This window comes from Cryptomeria japonica, chromosome 4 (genome assembly GCF_030272615.1).
Source record: "Cryptomeria japonica chromosome 4, Sugi_1.0, whole genome shotgun sequence".
In the NCBI taxonomy this organism is placed as follows: domain Eukaryota; kingdom Viridiplantae; phylum Streptophyta; class Pinopsida; order Cupressales; family Cupressaceae; genus Cryptomeria; species Cryptomeria japonica.
Window position 1 is genome coordinate 346,077,783 of NC_081408.1, and position 23,098 is coordinate 346,100,880.

At 40.3% G+C, this 23,098-nt stretch overlaps 1 protein-coding gene and 1 non-coding gene across 8 annotated transcripts in view; one reads left to right on the forward strand and one right to left on the reverse strand.

Moving 5' to 3' along the window:
- LOC131063623 (putative phospholipid-transporting ATPase 9) overlaps positions 1–23,098 on the reverse strand; it is a 265,322-nt gene that overhangs the window by 216,764 nt on the left and 25,460 nt on the right. For all 7 annotated transcript variants that reach the window (XM_057997503.2, XM_057997504.2, XM_057997509.2 and 4 more), the window contains exon 2: positions 10,052–11,133. In XM_057997503.2, the coding sequence (XP_057853486.2) occupies positions 10,052–11,108 (1,057 nt within the window). In that variant the 5' untranslated portion in view covers positions 11,109–11,133. The remainder of the gene's footprint in view (positions 1–10,051; positions 11,134–23,098) is intronic.
- Positions 6,102–6,181, forward strand: TRNAD-GUC (transfer RNA aspartic acid (anticodon GUC)). Its single transcript has one exon. It is a non-coding gene; the product is annotated as a tRNA-Asp (tRNA).

Below are 23,098 nucleotides of genomic sequence, written 5' to 3' on the forward strand. Positions count from 1 at the left end.
TCCTGATGAATTGCAGAAAGTTATTCAGAAGTTCGAATTGTTCGTATCTTCAAGAGTTGCAACTTAAGTGTTTTTAACACTTGTTGTAAAATTTTCAAATTGTAATTTCAGAATTGTAGTTTTCCTTTCGGCAAGTTGTCATCACTTGCATTTTTGTAATTGCAAGTTGTCATCACTTGCATTTTTGTAATTACTAGTAAGGCAACTACAAGTTGTGTCCGATTAGGACTATAGTTAGAATAAGTCTTAGTTAGTTAATGAAGTCATAATTAGTTGTTGAATAGGTCTTGGTGGTTGAGGGAATTTCTCAAGTTAGTTAGGATCCTCCCACCTTTTTCTCAAGGCTCCTCTCCTATAAATAGAAGAGAGGGTCCTTTGTAATCTTAATCTTTTGGGAAAGCAAGCAAAAACTCTACCAAATTTACAGCAAGAAGTCTTTGAGCTTATGTATGTGAATTGAAGGTTTTGAAGAATAGTAAAGAAAGATTACTCAAGTTTTAAGTCTTTGAGCTACAAGTTTGAGTTTCATTCTTTTTATTTATTCTATGCAAAGTGTTTCTAAATGAGCTTAGTCCAATCTGATTTGAAGTCTTTGAGCTACAAGTAGAGAAGATTAATTAAAATAGGAAATCTCTAGACGGAGCAGCAAGTCTTTGAGCTTGCGTCTGTTCTTGAGAAAAAATTATTGTTTGATAAGAAATAGCAGCAAGTCTTTGAGTTTGCATTAGTTCTTGTCTTTGTGTTAAAAGAATAAATTATTCTAGTCTTTGTGTTGTCGTCTTTTATTCATTGTAAAATTTAGTATAGCAAAGGGTAGATAGGACTTCCAATAGTCAAGTCTTTGAGCTTGATATTGTTGTCCCGTCCCGAAGGAAGTGACGGAAGTCTTTGCGCTTTCAGGAAACTTCATTTCCTTTCTCTCATTTTACTTAAAAGTGGTTATTACTGTTCATATTCAATCGTTATCCTTTTCTGTGAAGAGAAAAGGATATTGTCTTTCTTAAAGAAAGAAGGAAGACTGTTGTACCATCCTGTTTTTATTTCAGTTTTAGTTAGATGGGGGGGGCCTTCCCTTAATTAGGAGAGTTTTTACTCATGTGCTGTGGTTGAAACCACAATTTTGTATATTTCCCCAAGTGTACAAAATTTTCAACCAACAAATACAAGATAGATCATCAAAAACCTAATTGAGGGTTGGCCAAAAACAGAATAAGCATATTATTACACAAAATAAGCCACCCAGACCAATAATACTCAAAGCGATCCACTCCAAGAGAAAGAGGGAACCAAAACCCATCACAATAGATCCTTCCAAGACGAATCCAACGATCCGCACATGCTAATACATTCTCCAAAGATGTTAACAAACATAACGTGTAGACACAGCAATCATTTAGCCAAAGAACATCTTCCAATACGAAATACCTCATGCGGATCTCCACATGCCATGGTGAGACCCATAACAAGTTCTTAATACATCCTCCAATACATATCCGGACCATAAGAATATGACCCAATCAAGATAACTCAATCGGACACACCGAATCATAACACAACTGAATATCCCAAATATGAATCAACAAAGCTCTCTTGTGGAACAAAGAAACCACCAAAGCACACTAAGAAAACTACACGAGCCATAAAATCACATCCACTAAACTGCAACACAATTTGCAACATATCTGAAGGCCACTGAAGACTTTCTGGACCAGTTTGACAGACATAGTAACTGCCAAAGAACAGAAATAACCATCCAAATCGAATTACCACAACCAATACCAAAAATAACAAACTCAATTTGGAACACAAACCACAACTGCAACAACCACGAGCATATCCGAACCAGAATCCATCCTAATAACCAGGTTTGACATCAATGACAACCATACAAGCTCATACTTCCAACAATACATGAACCATACAAACTGTTTTTCACAAAATTAGGATATTTCGACATTCGGCTTGGATATTACAATGAAGTATACACTTAGCAAATAGACTAAGCATGAGAACCTTCAAAAATATGTGTCTTATTGCTGCTAAAGGTCTGAAATGTCTTAAATTTCACCAACAAATGCTCATACAAAGATTACTACAGGTCTTCCATGATATTTCAGTCATATCACAATCCACAAACCACCAAGCCAAGCCTTTAATACTCAAAAAACGTAACTCAGAATTCTGCTCCAATAACTAATAGCAAGGAAAAGCACAGGGGCAATTCACATGAGAAATTCTAGTCACTTCTTTTACCCTCCAAACTAACCCAAATCTGTTGGGAACCATTAAATGCCTCCAAAAAATGATTTTGTAGCCTTCAAACAAAGGAAAATACCTCTTCCCATGTGCCAAGACCCAAGTTGGGTGTTGCCTACAAGGGGTCACTTGAGCTAGAAAAACAAATGTCGAACCAAAACCCACATATTATATATGCATCCTCGTCATCTAGCCATAAGAAAACCTTTGAGACAATGCCTAGAATAGTATGTTTTATTTTCAGAGATATGAGCAAAAAAGTGAATCTTAGGGTAGCTGGAATGGTACGGCCAACACTGGAAAATGTCTCCAAAAACTTTTGAAACTCGACAACGCTCAAAAAATTAAAACTAGAAATGCACTATTAAATACTTGTAAGATATCTCCAACAAATACCAACCATAGTAGATCTTTCACTACCATAGCTAGTCTTCTTCAAGGAGGATTTCATCCTTAGGAAGAATGCGGAGTGTTTTCTCAAAAAGAAATATCAAAAATAATAAACTCAACATACCAAATGAGCTCTCAGTTCCCCTTGTTATAAGCCTTTAAGGGAACTTTCCAGAAACTCCCTTTTAAAAATCACTTTATTAATTTATAAGCCTTTTAACTCAAATAGGTGATTTAATTTACTTTTAAAACATTTACAGCACTTTAAGTCACTTTTAAGTGTCTCATCATTTAAAACTTTCCATTCTCTTTCTAATGAGCTATAATAGATTAATAAATTAATTAATTAAATTAAATAGGCAACCTTAGTGAAAATAATTAAATATAGCTCAATATTACACCCAATGAGCGAAAATGGCTAAAAACATCAAAACTGAAGTCTGATTGCGTAAGAGTGATCTTGATGATAAAAGATAATAAACGCTCCCAATGGGGTGGCTTACTAAAATAGACACTCCCTCCAAGAATCTTGGAGCCCAAACCAAAAGCCAAAAGCCAAAAATAACATCTAAAGTGTCATATGACTCCTCCAAACCATCTGAGCTCAGTGGTAACATCAATTAGCCCTCTAAAAATGCTAACACAAATGTTATGTCCCCACTTTGAAATATAATTTAATAATAAATAATAATAATAAAATTAAAATACAAAAGAATAAAAATTAAAAATTAAATTAAAATATAATTAATATTAATACACTTATTTATTACTAATTAATCATCCATTTATTTCTATCAGCAATATAATATCAATTGAATCAGTTAAGCAATATCTGTCATGCCCCGTCCTTGATCATCATAATTTTCCTAATCAATGAATATAACCTAAATGTAGCAATTAAATTATTACTAATTAATGGATGTTTATTAATTTAATATTTAATTTGAATATATGAAATAAATGTAATAATTATTATTAATTAATGAACGTTTATTTGATATTATTATTAATCAATTTATATGTAATATATAATGGTTTTAATGAAGCAATATTATTATTCGAAATAATAACAATGGGCCACCGATCCTCTAACGGTCCCACGTAGCCTTTAAAGAAGCCATTCCTTGAAACGGTCACCTCCTTTGGAAACGCAGTGACTCTTCCTTAAATCGCCACCTCCTCACCCTTATAAAGCATTGGGAGGAAGGCAAGGATAGGGAGATATAGGGAAGTATATATGACATACAGTAATAAGTATATCTGAATATAATCAGTAGATCAGCTATATATAAGCATTGAAAGGCATCCCAAAAAGGATCAATAAATAATCAGACCTGAATAAAATAAACATTTGAATTAGACTCTGGTAATAAAATCCATATAAACAGAAATCTGATTCATGGCTGGCAGCCTCAAACTAGTAAGTTTGCATACGATATGAATCAAGGAAAATCAAGGAAGAAAAGAGAATAACACGATAGGAAAGGAGACACAAAAGAGGAAGTTCGATTGCCTTGGGAAGGCATTCACACAATCGCGAAAGGTAACTCCCTACCCATAAGAAAGACAGCAGGTATAAACGATTACACTGAATATTCACAGTATTAAGATCATAACTTTAATTAAAATTCACAGTATTACTGTATGTTCACAGCATGATAATGATACCTTTAATCACTGTATGTTCACAGCATTGAAATAATAACTCTAATCAGATTCACAGAATCACAGCAAATTAATATAAATATAACTTAAACAATTATCTTTATCACTATCTTAATATCATTGATCAATTATGAAGTATAATACTATCAATATCAAAAATTCAAATGCCATTATTATTATAAAATACAATACAACCTTCAGCTTTACACAAGAAAGATAATTAGGAAGGAAGAATTTAACATTTATAGACTGCAATGTGTTTGCCCTCTCGGGTAAACGGTTAAATGCAGAAAGTAAATGCACAGAACATAATGGAAATATATTAAATAACCAGCCTCTGTATTAATTCCATAGTCCATGTACAATAAGTGCTTATAACATTACATTTGACACGACTATCATGATCCCACTTCGAAGAAAAGGTACAAAATATATAATACCCAAAGGGGTGCGACACAACCGTCGTGACTCCAACTACCTACCCGTCGGCTAACTAACTGACCGCCGTAACTCATTATTACCGACGACAACATAAACATAATATGACAACATAACATAATGATTATTCCCGGCAACATCATCCCTCCCAAGAAAAGAAGTCAACTCCGACGACTTAATACAAAATAGAGATGAACGGCAGGAACTACTGATGCCAGTCGGGCCCGGATCTTATACACTTGCTGCGTCCTCGCCTGAAAACCCTTTTATGCTACCATCCGATACTCAAGTGCGGATTTCACCAATATTGCTTCCTTTGCCATCACAGTCCTCCTGTGCCTAACCCAAACTTGTCTGCAAAACACGTTTTTCAGTCTCAGCTTCCACCAACTGCTACTCAATTGATACTGTCTCCCTAGCCAATTTGTCCTCGATAGCCACCCGTGCTGCTCTCCCGGCATCCAACTCCTGGGTACGCTGAACTAAGTCTCACGCGACTATTGCCTCCAACCTGGTGGTCAGCTCCTCCCAAGCCCTCTGTGCATCCACCAAGGCAACCTCATGTCCAGCCGAGACATACTCCGAGTTCCTCAAAGCGTACCAGTCATGCCTAGAGGTGGCCACAATCCGCTGGCACAAATGCTAGGAGACACCTCAAATCCTCCATCACACTCCCCAAAGGCTAATAACTGAACTGAATAATTCCCTGTTGTCGTACGACTGTGCGGACCTGCAATGCCTTCCCGCAACTCTGTTTGTTCCCAACCTCCAAATCCGTCTCCCTCTATGGCTTATGGCTTCCCCGCCAATGCTTAGCTGTAGGCTTCTTTCTCACACTACGGACAACCACAACACTTCCCATGGTATTCTGTAGCTCAAAAATAAACTGGGGGTCTGGGGGCAATGCCCCCAGCGGGGTCAAGGGGCAGCGCACCAGCGAGGTTGAGGGGCAGCGCCCCTCGCGGGGTCCTGGGGCAGCGCCCCCGCCGCCAACACCAATTTACAACCCTCAGAACCATACGAAAGTCCATGGCGCACAGCATTTCTGTGATATTTTAAGATGCCAAAAACCCTTCTTTTCCACTCTGAATTTCCAGTGTCCTGGCTTCAAACTCCAGCGAATCATTTTAAATTTGGCTGTCGTTTTTTTTTTTTTTTTAATTTTTAGGCACTGTAATGTCCCCGATGGCACCCCGGCCATACAACCTCCCTGTACGGTCAACAACAGCATTGTCACCTCCGATCATGCGGCCACCTTCCCGTGTCATCAACACCCCTCCATCGTACGGCGGACCACTGATGACGGAGCGGCTGCGTGGTTGTGCGTCTTAATCTTTGCGTGCGTTTTCGGCGCTGTGCGGGCTTTGTAGTATAGTGGTGAGTATTCCCGCCTGTCACGCGGGTGACCCGGGTTCAATCCCCGGCAGCGGCGCCAAATGTTTGCCCTCTCGGGTAAACGGTTAAATGCAGAAAGTAAATGCATAGAACATAATGGAAATATATTAAATAACCAGCCTCTGTATTAATTCCACAGTCCATGTACAATAAGTGCTTATAACATTACATTTGACACGACTATCATGATCCCACTTCGAAGAAAAGGTACAAAATATATAATACCCGAAGGGGTGCGACACAACCGTCGCGACTCCAACTACCTACCCATCGGCTAACTAACTGACTGCCGTAACTCATTATTACCGACGACAACATAAACATAATATGACAACATAACATAATGATTATTCCCGGCAACACAATGCATTGTATTAAGCACAGCCTTGAAATTTTGTTGGGCTGCACAAAACCCTGACACCTATCGTATAAGAGAAAGCATGAGGGTGGTATGACAGTCAAATAGGATAGTTTTGGTGTACATTCTGAAAGAAGCTGCCACTTTAAAGAGTTTGAAAACCATGAAAATAGTTGTCGCACTGTAGTAGGTCACCCCTGTTGTAGCTACTTATTTTGTACCCCTTTTTGTAAATAACAATTTGTCAAACAATTGCATAAATATCACATCGAGGGCTTTGTTGCTGGATTGCAGAGTTTGCACATAATATTCATTTTGCTTGACATTCTTACATGAAATAAGGGATTTCTATTTGCAGAAACCTCCAAAAGGCTAGAATGAACCAAGTTCAATCTCCAAACAGCAAGGATTTCACCAAAGACAATGTAATAATATGCATAATACCAAATGAGCCTCTAGATTTCTTTTTATACTTTTTCCTGCCAAACTTTTTGGAAAGTACAATTTAAAATTCACCCTTTTAGTTAAAACTCCATTTTAGCTCCAAAAAACTTTTTTATTAAAATAATGATAATGTTGATATGCGAGGTCCCTATTTTATGCATCCATGATTTGAAACTTTTCATCCTAGTTTTAATGATCTATAACACTAAGGTGCCTTTAAAATATTTAAATAGAATTTAAGCAAAGCTTAGTAAAATAATTATAATAAAACCATTAATACATTCAAGTTGCGGAAACTATCAAAAAGCATCAGAATCGAAAACTGAGTGCACAAGATGAATAATGAGAAACGAAGCCAAAACTGAGTGCACAAGATGAATAATGAGAAACGAAGCCAATCAGGTAACTTATTGTAAAAAGATGCGCTTTGTCCAAGATTCTTGAAGAACACACCAAAAGTCAGAATTCACTTCGGAAAGTGGCATAAGTGTCCTCAAGACTAATTGAGATCATTGGCAACATTAAATAACCCCTCTGACAAGGCCAACACTCACCGAGAAGATCAAAACCAGCTGCAGTGCTAGAGAACACAAAAATGGGAACATTGCATGTACTATCTCTCCCTTAAGCTATTCTACATTTTCTAAGAGGGGTCGAATTATTTGGGCCTTCATTTATTGGCTGCTCCTTAATCTCTTGAGTGGGTAAACTCAAATCTAGACTTCCAACTATAATCTTGTAAGTGGCATCGACAACTCTTACTTTTAATAGAATTTAAATATTATGAATAATATATGGTTGTTGGAATATAAAAATATATATTTTGTTCTCAACATTTGTGGGTTTCAGCCACTATTTCAGTTTGGCTTAAAAGTTTATGTTATCAGAATTATGTGTTGTTATTTAGAGTTTTGTTGTTATTTCAATATTGCAAGAATTTACAAAAAAGAATCAGAAAATTGTTTAAATATCAAAGAGGGTCATTACATGCACTGAGCTATAATGGCTGTCCAGATGATTCTTTCAAGATTAATGACTAACTGGAAATTTGAAGGGGAGATTAAGAGAACGTATGTTGCATTTGAAGTAGAAATCACAAGTTTCTTATCTCCCATATAAATCTTGTTACAAAAGTTCTCTTTATGAGATATTGCATTTACATGCCTTAACCGGATTTCCTTTCTCGCCAAAGGTGTTCATTTGCCCATGTATAACTTCCAAATAAATGTTCCTTTATAGATATAGCACCTCTAATTTTGTGAAACGCTAGTGTTTCCTTCTAATTAATCAGTAATTCGACACATTGGAGCAAGGTTTTCTTTTTAGTTTTAAATTTTTAGTTTTAGTGGTTTAAGTATATACTGTCCTACTGAAGATTGTCTTTCTGCCATAAAACCATAACCGCTCAATTTGTTGGCTGTTTTGCCCCTGGAGATACTTTTGCAATATATGTTGGAATCGAGGCTCAAAAGTTCACAAAAGAGAACCTTACATAGTGAAATATGGGAGACAACAATATACAGACAAGAAATTGCCCTTTTGAGGTGAAAGGTTCCTCTGAATTCAAATGTTTGTCTACTGTAGATTCTTCCAGCTGAGCTTGCAATCAGCCTCCTTCCTTTTGAATCCCATTCCTTAGTTGTTACTCTTGCTCTTGCACTCTAGGCTCCTTTTTTTGTGTTTATGTTTGTCTGGTTTAGATTAATGCAAATTAGTGAGGTAAGATTAGTTATAGTAAGATGTATATTTTGAATCATTTTCTCTTTTTTAAGTCAAAAGACAGAACGAAAAAATATATATTTTTTGTGAGCAACACCTAGGCATAGTTAATAGGAAGAACATCCTCAATCATAGCTAGACTGTTCCTACGTGCTTCAAGTTAAGCCAAGCATCCTCAAAAGGATTGGGGGGCATGTAATGTACCTCAAGTCCTAGAATTCTAGGACCCCCCTAGAAATGTGATCCTAGCTAACATAACTTTTCTCCAATCTCTAGAACATATTTGTCTAAGTATTTGCTTGGGTTTAACACTAGGCAGTAAATTGATCGATCAAAGTTTACCAATCACTGCAACCAAAGCAATCATGAACATGTCAAGAGCGTATTCTAAATGTACTCCAACTTCTGTGCCCTTTCTCAAAATCTTTTGGATAAATGTTACGTAAATTTTAAGATAGACATATTGTAAAATTGAATATCGCACATAAAGATTGTAGAATGTAAACAATGTCAAGATAAAAATGTAATTAAATAACTATTTAGCTTTCTGATCTGGTTTAACTTTTCCTAGTCTGAAAAGCCATTTAAAAGTTTAAATTTTCCATTGGTTCTCCAATCAAAACATGTTCCCATCCATTAAGTAGTTTACAATTTTGCATCAGTACTCAAATTGAAATAAATTCTCGATGCAAAATATGAACGGCATGTACTAAATGTATTGTTCAAACTCATAGAAATATGCCAATAGCTTGCATCAGTCTTTTACTTCTACCTTGATTTACTATTTAGAAACATTATATTATGGCAAGAATTGACAAGGTGTTTGACATCACAGACAAGTTTAAGTACTACATTTAAAACACGTAAGTAGCCAGAAGCATCACATAATGATCTGACCACAAACTTCAGTTGATCTTTTGGAATACATCATTTAGAAATTTTTGGGTTACATAATAAGTTCAATGATCACACTATATTTGGTCAAGTCCTGCCTGTTCTTGAACACCTTTTAATTCTGCTAATATGTATCTCAAAGCGCAACCTTTATATTTTATTGCACCCTAAAATGAATGAAATTTAGAATGTAAAGTTTCTACAAAAATAATATTATCTCTCTTTATTATTTAATATACAGCTTATCCCTCCTGAATATTTGTTTAAAGTAATCAACCCATTCCTTCTTAAAATCATTTGTGTTTTGGGGCTAATATCTATCTAAACCTATATTATTGTAAGGTAAAACTAAAAAATTATGAAGCTGTATGCTTATTTCTTCCAGGACACGCAGCTTCCTGTGAAAGCAATGGTAAAATTTATGATGTGCAAAGAAAGCTTAATAAGCATTTTGATTTCATTTCAACTAACATGGAAGTGTGTCAAGCTTACCGTAGAGCACAAGACATGTGAAAAACTGTAAAACTCCAGCTACGTAAACATTATCTTTATCAAACTGAGCAGAAGCTATGCTGTTTTTGCCATGTGTATCATCAGGTCGCAAGTAAATGTAGTCCTTAAAGTTCTTCCCAAGATTGATAGAAAATGCACAACTACTAACAAGTGACAGTATGATAAGAAGTAATAACTGGAATATAATCACTTTATCTAAGCGCCTCTCCATAGTACTACGTTTTGAAGGTGGGTCTGTTGAATTTTTCATTATCTTGGTGTCCTGTCCAGTAAAAAGGACTGCTCCATATACATGTGAAGTATTCCTCAGCTTTGAACCACGTAAAAGAACCTGTGTAGGACTGAGATTTAATATCCTATCCTGCCATAATAATCTTCCCACAAAAGTATAAATGGAGGGATTCGGTAGCTCACACTCAACAACAGCATTAAAGTCTCGAAAGGTAGGACTATCTGCTAAGTTCCTGGTTTCTTCAAGACATCTTCTTAGTTTCAAATTTGTCTCCCCATCTAAGTTCATTGTCTCAACATAGCATAAACCATCAGAATCACTTGATGATAGAAACAGTAGATCAGCAGGGAAGAAATCATCACGGTTAACCTTTACAATGTCACCAACTTTTATATCTTTCCAGCGACGTATTTCAAACCCTTCATTTTGCTTCCATAGTAAAACAAAATCATTGTTAACTTTTTTGTCAAGCTTGCCACGGCGAAAGTCTTCTACAGCTTCTTTTGCCATTGAAATCCCAATGACAAAAACAAGAGGAATAATGGTCGTGGAGGGATTGACTGGTGTGATTGGTGTGAGGGAAAGGGCTGCATGAAATGCAAAATAAAAATTTGCAACTCTTCGAAACTGCTCAAATAGTCCTTTGGGCAGAAAAGAATACCATCTATATTTTTTAGTTGAAATTTTGTTACTCGAATACTTTTGTCTGTCATTTTTCTCATTTATGTGTACAATCCAATGGTCAATCATACTTTTCTCCTGATATTCAAAGAGATTCTGAAATACATGGAACATTTTGATCATATCAGCCGCTTTGAAACTGTCATGTCTGCAAAGTCAAAAAATCATTAAGTTAAAACATGTGTGCTAAAATGCAATAGAATTGTTATGCTACAAAACAAATGTGTAATTAGTCAAATCATTTTATATGATATGATTAAAAGTCTAATGTGATCATTACACAAGTTAAGTCAATCTAATGAGAGAAGCAATGGATCATTTACAATTTTACATATACAAACAACACAAGAAGTGATTCATATGGAGTAATTTGCGCTAATATGTCAGAGATTCATGTTAACAATAGCTTAAGCCATCCTTATATTATGAGTTAGAAAGAAAGAAAGAATCGTGTTAATATCCACAAATGACCAAAGTTGATCAGTGGAAGTCAAAAGATTTTATATGAGATAAATTGAAAGTCTAATGCGACCATGACACAAGTTAAGAGCATAATGAGAGAAACAATGGATCATTTACAATTTTACAAATACAAACAACACAAGTGATTCATATGGAGCAATTTGCACTAAAATGTCAAAGGTTCATGTTAACGATAGCTTAGATCATCCTTATGTTATATCTAAGAAAGAACGAAAGAATCAGATTAACACCCACAAATGACCAAAGTGGGTCAGTGGAACTAAAAAAGTAGTCACTAGAAAATCAGTGAGGGTAAAAAACCCTATGTTAACAAAAAGTAATTAGCAGTTAGTACTAAATAAATGTAAACAAAAAAAAAGTGGGTTAACAGAAAGCAATTTAAACTCAAGCCATGATTGGAGACAGCATGAGCATATTCTATAGCAAGACTCAGCCTAGAAGAATCAATGGCATTGTCAATTATCACTGAAGAAAGGGCCAATTCAAGGTTCTGGACTACTCATATCACAAGCACACTGCATTCATCTATCCTCAAACTAGATATAGAACATCTTCAAAATGCTCGCAAGGGACTGGCTAAGGCTAAGAGGGCCAGGATGGATGATACTAGTAGGAAAACAATTGCATGAGCCATAAAATCTCTCCTAATATCCAAGGCCAATGAATGTTTGGTGGCAAAAAAAAAAATCAACAAAATGTGACTTTCTTTGTGACCTTGAATGCGAATAAGGAGAGGGCCCTTGATGGCAAAATAAATAGATGCACCCGTAGAATGAATGAAATTGGGACACTCTAATAGATATGTGCAACAAGGAACATCAACTCATTGAAAAAAGTGTTTAGGTTTTGATTATATAGCACTATAACTCACCCAGTCAATGGAGACAAAATAGAGGATTGGCTGCGAAGAACCCTAGTTTGGACTTAAAAGTAGTGATAGACTATGTTGATGACAAAGCATTCTAATGTGAAGAATAGACATGACACAACAAGAGAGTAGATAGATATAAGGGTTTGTAAGGAGGATCAAGAGAGTTGTTTGGGAAATATTGATGAGGGTAGAGTTGATCCCCAATGAATCTCATGGTAGGAGAGAGGTGAACAAGCAAGTGTTGTTTCCAATTGAGAATGTGGCCAACAAGAAGACCAAGGGACATTCTAATGTAGATATTGTTCACCAAAGAGTGTATGATAAGGAGAGCAAAAGGGTAGCAAGAAAACGGGCTGCTTTCAATAGAGTTAAGATAGCCAAAATGTCATCATTGGAGCTTGGCGAAGAGAAGTGGCAAGAGATAGAACAATGCAGGAAAGTATGCTCTAACTTGTTCTACTAATAATTCATAAATTCATGAACATGCCACAAGACATCATCTTTGAGACCCTTCCAAGGGAATCTCTCTCTCACCTGCCAGTAGGTTTTGAAATAACTTGGATGTCCTGCAAGGGGCATATCATGAATTTCCCTCAAAATTTTCTCCTTTAATTTCAACTCAAGCACCAAGTAAATCATGTCCTTGTAGTAGATGACATCATCTACCACCCTATACATGTCTTCCTGAATATTGCCATCCATTAACTCGCATGCAAAAGTATTTTTGGAATGCTTAACAAAAAGATGAGCCTTCCAATCAGCTGAAATCTCAATCGAAGAGAAAATAGTGGGTTTCCTAGAAAGAGTGTCAACTACAATATTCTGTTTTCCCTTTACATACTCTATCAAAATCATAAACTTAAATAACTGTAATGCCCCTTATCAAACAATATATGAAATATGGGTCAACTAATAATTGGTTCTTACAATGAGCTAGATATTTGGAAATATAATGGAAAATATATTCAATGTTTGTGCAAGATAATTTCTAATCGTTTTAGTACAATAATGTTAATACTTTCATGCTATCTCAGATATGAGAGATTTATTAATATGCAGAGAAGATTGATATGAACTTGCAATGTTCTTCTTGATATTCTTGCCGTATCGGGTCTTGGTTCCTAATCTTATACAATTACTTCCCAAATATCACTCAGAGCAATTCAATGGTTGGTTGTTCCTTATATGTCTTGTGGATACGCAGCGATGTATGATGGTGTCACTTGCTGGATATATTGTTGTCCCGATCTGCTATTTTCTCTAACCGATGATGATCCATCTCCAAATGGAATCCCTCCCCTTATATATCTCATTGTTATTGGACAGTTGTATCCATTGGTTGTTAAGAGACGTATCTTTCTCGATCGCACCTTTCCATAATTAATCGTTATTGGCTCTTTTATCAAATCGTGTGTGTGTGTCTAATCGTTGTCTTTGATTAATTAGATGAGTCTTAAACAAATCGCACCCTTGTTAATGTAAACATGCCTCTAAACCACATTGTATTAACTGCCTTTTATAATCACTGCTTACTGACATCTTCTATTGTTCTCATTCTAACGATCAACCGTCCTTTGGTTGCTGGTGTCCATCATCACTTTGGCGGTATCGTGAATATTCATTAAGTTATTCTGAGACTGTCTTCTTAAACATGAGTCGATGGTAATGATTGCAACGATTTCTCATTAACTCGCGGCCCGGTGGGAAACATGACATTGATAGGTTTTGTTGATTGTCTAAGACTATATGGTTGATGCAGTAAGGCTATATATATTGTCTACATGATGAAGAATCTAATGTCCCTTTTGCAGAGGAGCCATGATGATTAAGCATTAAAGTGCATGATAAATAAGTTTCAAACTTATCAAATCATCTATTCTTTAGTTCTTAAATTGGGGACATTACAGTCCTCCCCTCTTGAATTTGCTTGTTCTCAAGAAATCTCCCTCTTCCTTGTCTTCTTTCTTAGGTGAACCTGCACATAGATTAGTAGTACCAAACATATAATTGATAAATATTAGAAAAAAAAATTTTACTATTCAATTTCTATTGCATATATTGCAACTTGGAGGGATTGGCTTCCTTGAGCCATTTGCCCCACTTGAGAGAGACTAGCTTCCTTTGTTTGCCCTCTCGAGTAAACGGTTAAATGCAGAAGGTAAATACACAGAACATAATGGAAATATATTAAATAACCAGCCTCTATATTAATTCAACAGTCCATGTACATCAAGTGCTTATAACATTATATCTGACACGACTATCATCATCCTACTTCGAAGAAAAGGTACACAATATATAATACTCGAAGGGGTGCGACACAACCGTCGCGACTCCAACTACCTACCCGTCGGCTAACTAACTGACCGCCGCAACTCATTATTACCGACGACAACATAAACATAATATAACAACATAACATAATGATTATTCCTGGCAACATCATCCCCCCCAAGAAAAGAAGTCGACTCCGACGACTTAATACAAAATAGAGATGAACGACCAAAACTACTGACGCCAGTCGGGCCCAGATCTTATACACTTGCTGCGTCCTCGCCTAAAAACCCTTTTCTGCTACCATCCGATGCTCAAGTGCGGATTTCACCAATATTGCTTCCTTTGCCATCACAGTCCTCCTGTGCCTAACCCAAACTTGTCTGCAAAACACGTTTTTCAGTCTCAGCTTCCACCAACTGCTACTCAAATGATACTGTCTCCCTAGCCAATTTGGCCTCGATAGCCACCTGTGCTGCTCTCCCGGCATCCAACTCTTGGGTACGCTGAACTAAGTCTCACGCGACTATTGCCTCCAACCTGGTGGTCAGCGCCTCCCGAGCCATCTGTGCATCCACCAAGGCAACCTCACGTCCAGCCAAGACATACTCCGAGTTCCTCAAAGCGTACCTATCCTGCCTAGAGGTGGCCACAATCCGCTGGCACAAATGCTAGGAGACACCTCAAATCCTCCATCACACTCCCCAAAGGCCAAAAACTGAACTGAATAACTCCCTAGTGTCATACAACTGCGCGGACCTGCAATGCCTTCCCTCAAACTCTGTTTGTTCCCAACCTCCAAATTCGTCTCCCTCTACGGCTTATGGCTTCCCCGCCAATGCTTAGCTGCAGGCTTCTTTCTCATAGTACGGACAACCACAACACTTCCCATGGTCTTCTGTAGCTCAAAATAAACTGGGGGTCGAGGGGCAGCGCCCCAGGTGCGCTCCCTCTCGCAATACAGGGCGGGGTCGAGGGGCAGCGCCCCCGCCGCCAACACCAATTTACAACCCTCAGAACCATACGAAAGTCCATGGCGCACAGCATTTCAGTGATATTTTAAGATGCCAAAAACCCTTCTTTTCCACTCTGAATTTCCAGTGTCCTGGCTTCAAACTCCAGCAAATCATTTTTAATCTGGCCGTCGTTGCTTTTTTTTTTCCTTTTTTTTTTTTTTTGGCACTGTAATGTCCCCGATGGCACCCCGGCCATACAACCTCCCTGTACGGTCAACAACAACATTGGCACCTCCGATCGTGCAGCCACCTTCCCGCGCGGCCTACACCCCTCTTACCATACGGACACACCTCCACTGGCACCTTCGATCGTGCGGCCACCTTCCCGTGCGGTCAACACCCTTCTTCCCGTACGGCGGACCATGATGACGGAGCCGTTGCGCGGCTGTGCGGCTTTGTGTGCGGCTATGGGCGGCGTGAGTGTGCGGGCGGGTGAGTTGTGCGGCTGCGGGCTGCATGCTGTGCGGCTTTGTAGTTGCGGGTGCCACCGCCGGTGTCCACCATACGGTGTTACCACCGCCGGTGGTCACCGTCGGTGTTACCACTACCGGTGGCCCACCGCACAGTGGTCACCGTCGATGTTACCACCGCACGGTGGTCGCTGTCGATGTTACCACCGCCAGTGGCCCACCGCACGGTGGTCACCGTCGGTGTTACCACCGCACGGTGGTCCCACCGTAGGTCCGTCCCCTCTTTTTTTTTCTTTTTTTTTTTTAAATTTTTGACCATACGGTCGCTGTCGTACGACCGTACGGTTTTTTCATTTTTAGATTTTGACCGTACGATCGCCTATCATACGATCGGGTCCCCCGTCTCTGGGATTGCCCTTCATCCTTCTCGGTTTTCCTCGCCCGAGAATCGCCTGTTGTGGTCTTGTGCCTCTTGAGTTGCCTGCCTGGCCTCTCGGGTCCCCCTCCGGGCTCTCGGGTGTCTGTTCGGCATCTCGGGTCCCCTGCGCACTTCGCGTGGTAGGGTTTCAATTTGTACCCGTTGGTGGCCAATCTATTTTCAATGGCCATCGGAAGACCTGGAACCACAAATTCTACAGGGACCACGACCTCCTTCCCGTACATAAGAAGAAGAAGAAGAATAAAGATTTTGAGGACTGCGGTCTTCCACACAGGGTTCCAATCGTTGCCAACACTCTTCGGATTATCTACGTCGCCAAGGTTTGGGGCGTCTCCCTTCCAATATTCTTTGTATTTCGGCAAGTACACCTCTGTTGGTTGCTCTGTTCCTCTACTTCGAGCCTGTAGCTTTGGAACATTTCATAATCCTCCATTTGCCAGTAGAAGAGCCCGTTAAGTGAGCATACCTCATCTTCAGAACATCCCTCCAATTCGAGCACCCCTTCACTGTTCGGCTCCATCGCGTTCTTGCCCTTGCTTTCATCGGGACCCCCTTCCCCTTTATTAGAGTCCTCTGAGTCCGAGTCGGAAGAGGCGAGCTCTTCGCCAACATCTTGGGTGTGTAGGTCAATGGTATATTTCCGCCCTCCCTTCTCCATGGAAAGTGTATTTTTCTTCCAGTTGTGGTTTACCCTCGCGTTGATCAACCACGCTCTCCCCAGGATGGTGTCATAGCCTTTCTTCTTCGAGAGAATAACCACGAAATCTAACAGGAATGGTTGCGTACCAATTGTCACTTGCTGGGCCATCAACAACCCGAGTGGCTTAATGCCGTGTTGGTCCGCTCCCACCAGGTTGAATGTGGGTGGCCATAGGGTGGGCTTCCCCAGCCGCTTCCATGTTTCTTCTGGTAGTACATTCACCCCAGATCCCCCGTCCACAATGGTGTCCTTCAGAATGGTCCCACGGATACCCATTTCTACCACAGCTGGGTGTCTACCACTGCTCAAGGCTAGTAACATCGGGTCAGTCGAAGGGCTAACGGAAACCTCCACCTGTGGTGCACACTTCGAAGCGGTGGCGGGAACCCCTACCTGTGGTGCACTCGACGATGCGGTGGCGGGAACCTGTACCTGTGGTGCACTCGACGATGCGGTGGCGGGAACCCGTACCTGTGGTGCACTCGACGCTGCGGTGCTTTGCACATTGGTGAGGATGGCAGTCCTCAATTGTGGCATAGAGTCTAGAAGGTCTTTTACCTTTATCGGCACCTCCATCTGCAAGATTTGCCCAATGATGTTATTTTCTGCTTCCGTACGGGATGATGTACTCGCCACCTCGTTGTCCCGTCGTTCGGTCGTCATCTCACGTTCAATATTGGCCTTTGCCTCCCGTAATCTCTCCTTCTCCGTACGGGGGTCGGGATAAGTGGCTTTTTTCGTCTGGGCGCGGGTGATCGCCAGTACTTCTTTCTCACCAGTCTTCTCAGCCTTCTCAATGTTAAGGAGATTAACCCCTGCCTGCGGGCAATTTGCGTCCTCATGGTCGCCTGGCCCACACCAACGGCAGAGGTGTTGAGGGGTGGCTTCCTTTGTGCAATCACGGGCGAAGTGCCCCCACTGATTACAGGCCCTACATTGGATAATTGGCCGGCCCTTGGCGTCATACTGGATACGTCTTCCGTTATTGTTATTGTTGCTATTCCTTCCGCCGCCGCGTCTATTGTCCCGGTATCCTCCAGATGATGCCGTTGTGTTAGTATGTTGGCCGGTACCCGCTGGTGCGGATGTTGTGGCCTGCTCCGTGAACAACACCTGGTTCATTTGCGTACTTCGGGTTTTCATGTTGTATGGGCACTCCTTGGTGGAGTGTCCCATCACTTGGCAAATCTCGCAGAATGCCTTCTTTTGGCAAGTACGCTTTGTGTGCCCTTCCTCTTTGCACTCAGTGCACCATATGTCCCCTTTGTTTCGACTAGTGCTTCTCATTATTTTGAATTCTTTTCTCATTCGCTCCATGTCTTTCTGGAGCGCTTGCACCCGTTTGCCAGCCTCGTCATCGCTGCTGCTTTCCTGTGAAGAGTCATCATCCTCGGATGAGGATTTATTACTTTTCTTCTTTGATGTTTTGTGTTCGCTCTCCAGGTCCATCGCCCTATTATAAGCGTCGTCATATGACGTCGGGGGTACAATTTTCATCTTCCTCCGTAGGGAGGATTTCAACCCTTCAACGAACCATCGTTTCTTCAATCCATCTGCGGGTTGGCTTTCCATTTTACCCAAGAGTTCTTTCAGCCTCCGACTGTATGCCCGTACTGTCTCCCTGGTACCTTGTTTGGTACTGTATATCTCCGTTACAATTTCATTGTCATCACGGAGCAACCGAAACTCCCCCGTGAATTCCTTCTGTAGATTGGCCCACGTGGCCACTTTTTGCTTGTCCACATCGGACTACTAATCTATGGCAACTCCTCGTAACGTGGCTGGGAACTACTGTACCCAGTCATCCTGGTCTGTTACTCCGTTGGCGGACCAAATGGTTTCACATGTACGGCAGTGCCGTAAGGGGTCTTCCTTGCCCTCCCCTGTGAACTTTGGCAATTTTTGTTTACTCGCCCTCCCACCGCTTGGTCTCGCTCCTCTAATTCCTTGTATGCTTGTACCTGGCGATCCTCCGCCTCCTGCAACTGAACCTCCACTCGTGGATCCTCCGGAAAAAGTTGCTGACACCGAACCAAACAAATTGCCTCCCGTACGATACCCTTGTGCTCCCTCGGCACCTTCGGTCGTACCGTCACCTTCCGTTGTCTCCCTCCGGTTGTCCTCTGAAATGGACAAATTCTTTAGCAAGTCTCTGGTAGCATCGATCAGGTTTAGACTTCGCCTTGTTTGTTCCACCAACTCTTTGCGGCTTCTTACCCTACAGTGATATTCTGGCGAATTGTAGAGTTCTCCTTCGGCACCCTCCGTGACTCCTTCTGGCAGCCCTACAATAGTGTAGACAGTGTAGTTCTCTCCGTCTATCTCTGCCTCCGCAACCTCCGTGACACCTCCTGGGTTCCCTTCGGGCAACCCCTTGGCCGGTCGTCCCTCGGCAAGCTACCTTAGCCTATGCCTTCGTTCTATCTGCTGTCTGAGATTCAACACGATTTGTGCCACTTTCCATTCGTCACTCTGTATCTTTTTATTTTTGTCCTTATTTAGTCTATTGGGCATAAGTCACTTCCATACACAGCAAACACACGCTATGTACACAAAAAAACTTTTATTATTTTTATTTTTATTTTGCCTTTCGGCCACAATTTATATCAGCCGTGTGTCGAGATTATTACAAGGTTCAATTTCCTCCTGGCCTGGCGCCATCTCGTTCCGTTTCCCGTCGGCTGTTCTCTTCGTAGCGTTGCAAGATTTGTTGTCGTCGCTCTTCCTGGGCAATCTCCTCCAGGCGGGCTTGTTGTGCCAGCGATGCCTGTGCAAGCAACCGGGGGAGGTGGTTCATCAACCGGTTTACTGTCGGGCTAACCTCCAGCGCTGTCCACATGGCACTTGGTGGGATTTCTGCCTCCGCCGCCTCTCGTCGGACGTAGGTCTGAATGGCTACCTGGAGCAAAATTGAAAATTCTCGCGTTGCCGTGTCTTCTCCTGTGTAAAGTTTTGTTCGGGCGTCGTCGGCCTCTGGGTTTATTTCACCAACGGGTAGGCCCATTGTGTCTGTGCGCCATCCGTGTCTTCCGTTCCCGAGTACGTCTAGGCAGTGGCGCCAAATGTTTGCCCTCTCAGGTAAACGGTTAAATGCAGAAGGTAAATGCACAGAACATAATGGAAATATATTAAATAACCAGCCTCTATATTAATTCAACAGTCCATGTACATCAAGTGCTTATAACATTATATCTGACACGACTATCATCATCCTACTTCGAAGAAAAGGTACACAATATATAATACCCGAAGGGGTGCGACACAACCGTCGCGACTCCAACTACCTACCCGTCGGCTAACTAACTGACCGCCGCAACTCATTATTACCGACGACAACATAAACATAATATAACAACATAACATAATGATTATTCCTGGCAACATCCTTGAGCCATTTGCCCCACTTGAGAGAGACTAGCTTCCTTGAGCCATCTTTGTCCAACTTAGGAGGGACTAGCTTCCTTGAGCCATTTTGCCCAACGTGAGAGAGACTAACTTCCTTGAGCCATCTCTGTCCAACTTGAGAGGGTTTGGCTTCCTTGAGCCAATATTCCTACTAAGGGTGTTGACTTCCTTGAGTCAAGCTGCCCACCTTTGGCTTCCTTGAGCCCTTATTCTACTTAGGGTGCTGACTTCCTTGAGTCAAGCTGCCCCTCTTTGGCTTCCTTGAGCCCTTATTCTTACTCAGGGTGCTGACTTCCTTGAGTCCGGCTGCCCATCTTTGGCTTCCTTGAGCCCAGCTATCCTTATTGGCTTCCTTGAGCCGGCGTACTCAAAGAGGAGTGACCTTCTTGTGTCATCCTGCTCTTCTGGGGTGATGGCTTCCTTGAGTCATACCCCCCCCGTCCCTTTCCTTGTGCCTATTCTAATAATTTGATTGCAAAAAGTTTGTTTTGTACTTCTTTCTAATATTTACAATTGAAATACAATGGTACAAATTTTACATATGAGCGTGGCTCTCCTTCTAGAGTGCCTCAACATCTTCTTTCCTTTCCCATGTGGCATTTTCCATTAGTAGGCTCTTCCATTGAATAAGGAACTCGATGATGGTTCTATTTTGTAACCTTCTCTCTCTGTTATCCAAAATAATCTCTGGTTCTAGCACAAGTTTCCCCTCATCATCAAGTGGCAGCAACTATGTACATGGGACAACTTGTTGTCCTAGTACCTTCTTCATTCATGATATATGAAATATATTATGGATCTTGCTATTTTCCAAAAGTTCTACTTCGTAAGCTACTTACCCTATCCTTCTCAAGACTTTGTAAGGACCATAGAATCTTGGTTTGAGTTTTTCTTCTCCACTTGGCTTAATTGATGATTGTTTGTATGGCTGTAACCTCAAAAACACCATGTCCCCTTCTTTGAATGATCTCTCCACCTGGTTCTTATCAGCATATAGTTTTTGCTGATTTTGGGCTTGTTGGATGTTTTCTTTCAGGGTCCTCATGATGTCAATATTCTGCTGCACAAAGTCTTTAGCTCCGGGAACTCTACTATCTTGGACAAGGTCACCAAATGATGTGGCTTCATATCCGTACAATGCTTTGAAGGGACTCATTCCCGTGGACATGTGGTGTGTATTATTGTAGCAATATTCTCCAAGATGCAGCCATTTAGTTCAATGGAGACACACATATCTGAAGACAAAGGTGGTGATGATTCAAATGAAGAATTCTTGTTCTTGGTTATAGAGGAGAAGGGTAAAGGAAGGTGCAGAAGACCGGAAAATGTGAAAAACAATGGAAAGGCTACTTTGCATGCTAAAGTTGAACCGAAGGCTTGGATTATTGACTCTAGATGCTCAAACCATATGACAGGCAATAAAGGGAAGTTTATTAAACTTGAGAAGTATGATGGTGGATTAGTAAAATTTGCAAGAGAGGAAGCTACACCTATTTGTAGAAAAGGAAGCATTACAATTGATGGTAAGCATATGGATGATAATGTTAACTATGTCAAAGGTTTGAGACATAACTTGTTGAGTGTAAGTCAAATGTACAATAAAGGTTATGAGGTCATATTTAAACAGTTTGGATGTGAAATCGAAAAAGGAGATACTAGGAAATTAGTTGCAGAAGGTATGAGAACCGATAGAAATGTCTACTTTGTGAAAGATAACAGTAGAAGCAACTATTTGTTAGCGCAAGTTAGTGGAGAATGGAATCAGATTGAGACTACACCTGAACCTAAGAATGAGGTTATTCATGTTGCTGCAGAAGAAAAGAAAGCTCCAAAAGTTAAAAGTTGGATAAAGATGGTTGAATAAGATCTGAATCCGATAGAGGAAAGTCGGACATTAGAACACATACCTGAAGTGGTATACAAGAGTGAGACAAAAACCAAGAGGACGTTCACAAGCAAGGTGAATAAAGATGGTAAAGAAAAGGAAAAGATCAAAAATGAATTAAATCAAGATGAACTTACTATGGTGTGAAACAAAATGAATTTTAGGAAGTCTTCTACTCTTCCTGCTTGTTGTGACCATTTCATACATCGCCCCATTAAAATGGGGACCCCCTCTTTTTGCTCGTGTTGCCTGTTCTTTTTCTCTGCTTTTTAGGGTTTTGGTAGTTTGTCAGTTGTCTGGATTTAGGGTCAAGCCTTAGGGTTTCTGTTTTGTCGTTTTCAGGCCAGAGTCCAGTCAATCTTGAGAGTTTTTCGAGCTTCCTTTTCGTAGGGTGCAATTTTGAATAAAGTGAATTCGCCAGAGGCTAAGTGAGTTGGTCTATTTTCAATTGGAATTTTGAATGAAGAGTCTAAATTTGTCTAAGTGTGAATGATGAAATTGCGAATTTTGTCCAGTTGAGTGATTTTGACCAAATTTTGAAAATTTTGATATTTGATCCCGGGCATTGGAAAGGTCTTGTTTTTGCCTTGTGAAGTGATTGTAATCCCGAAATCATGATATTTTGGCCTG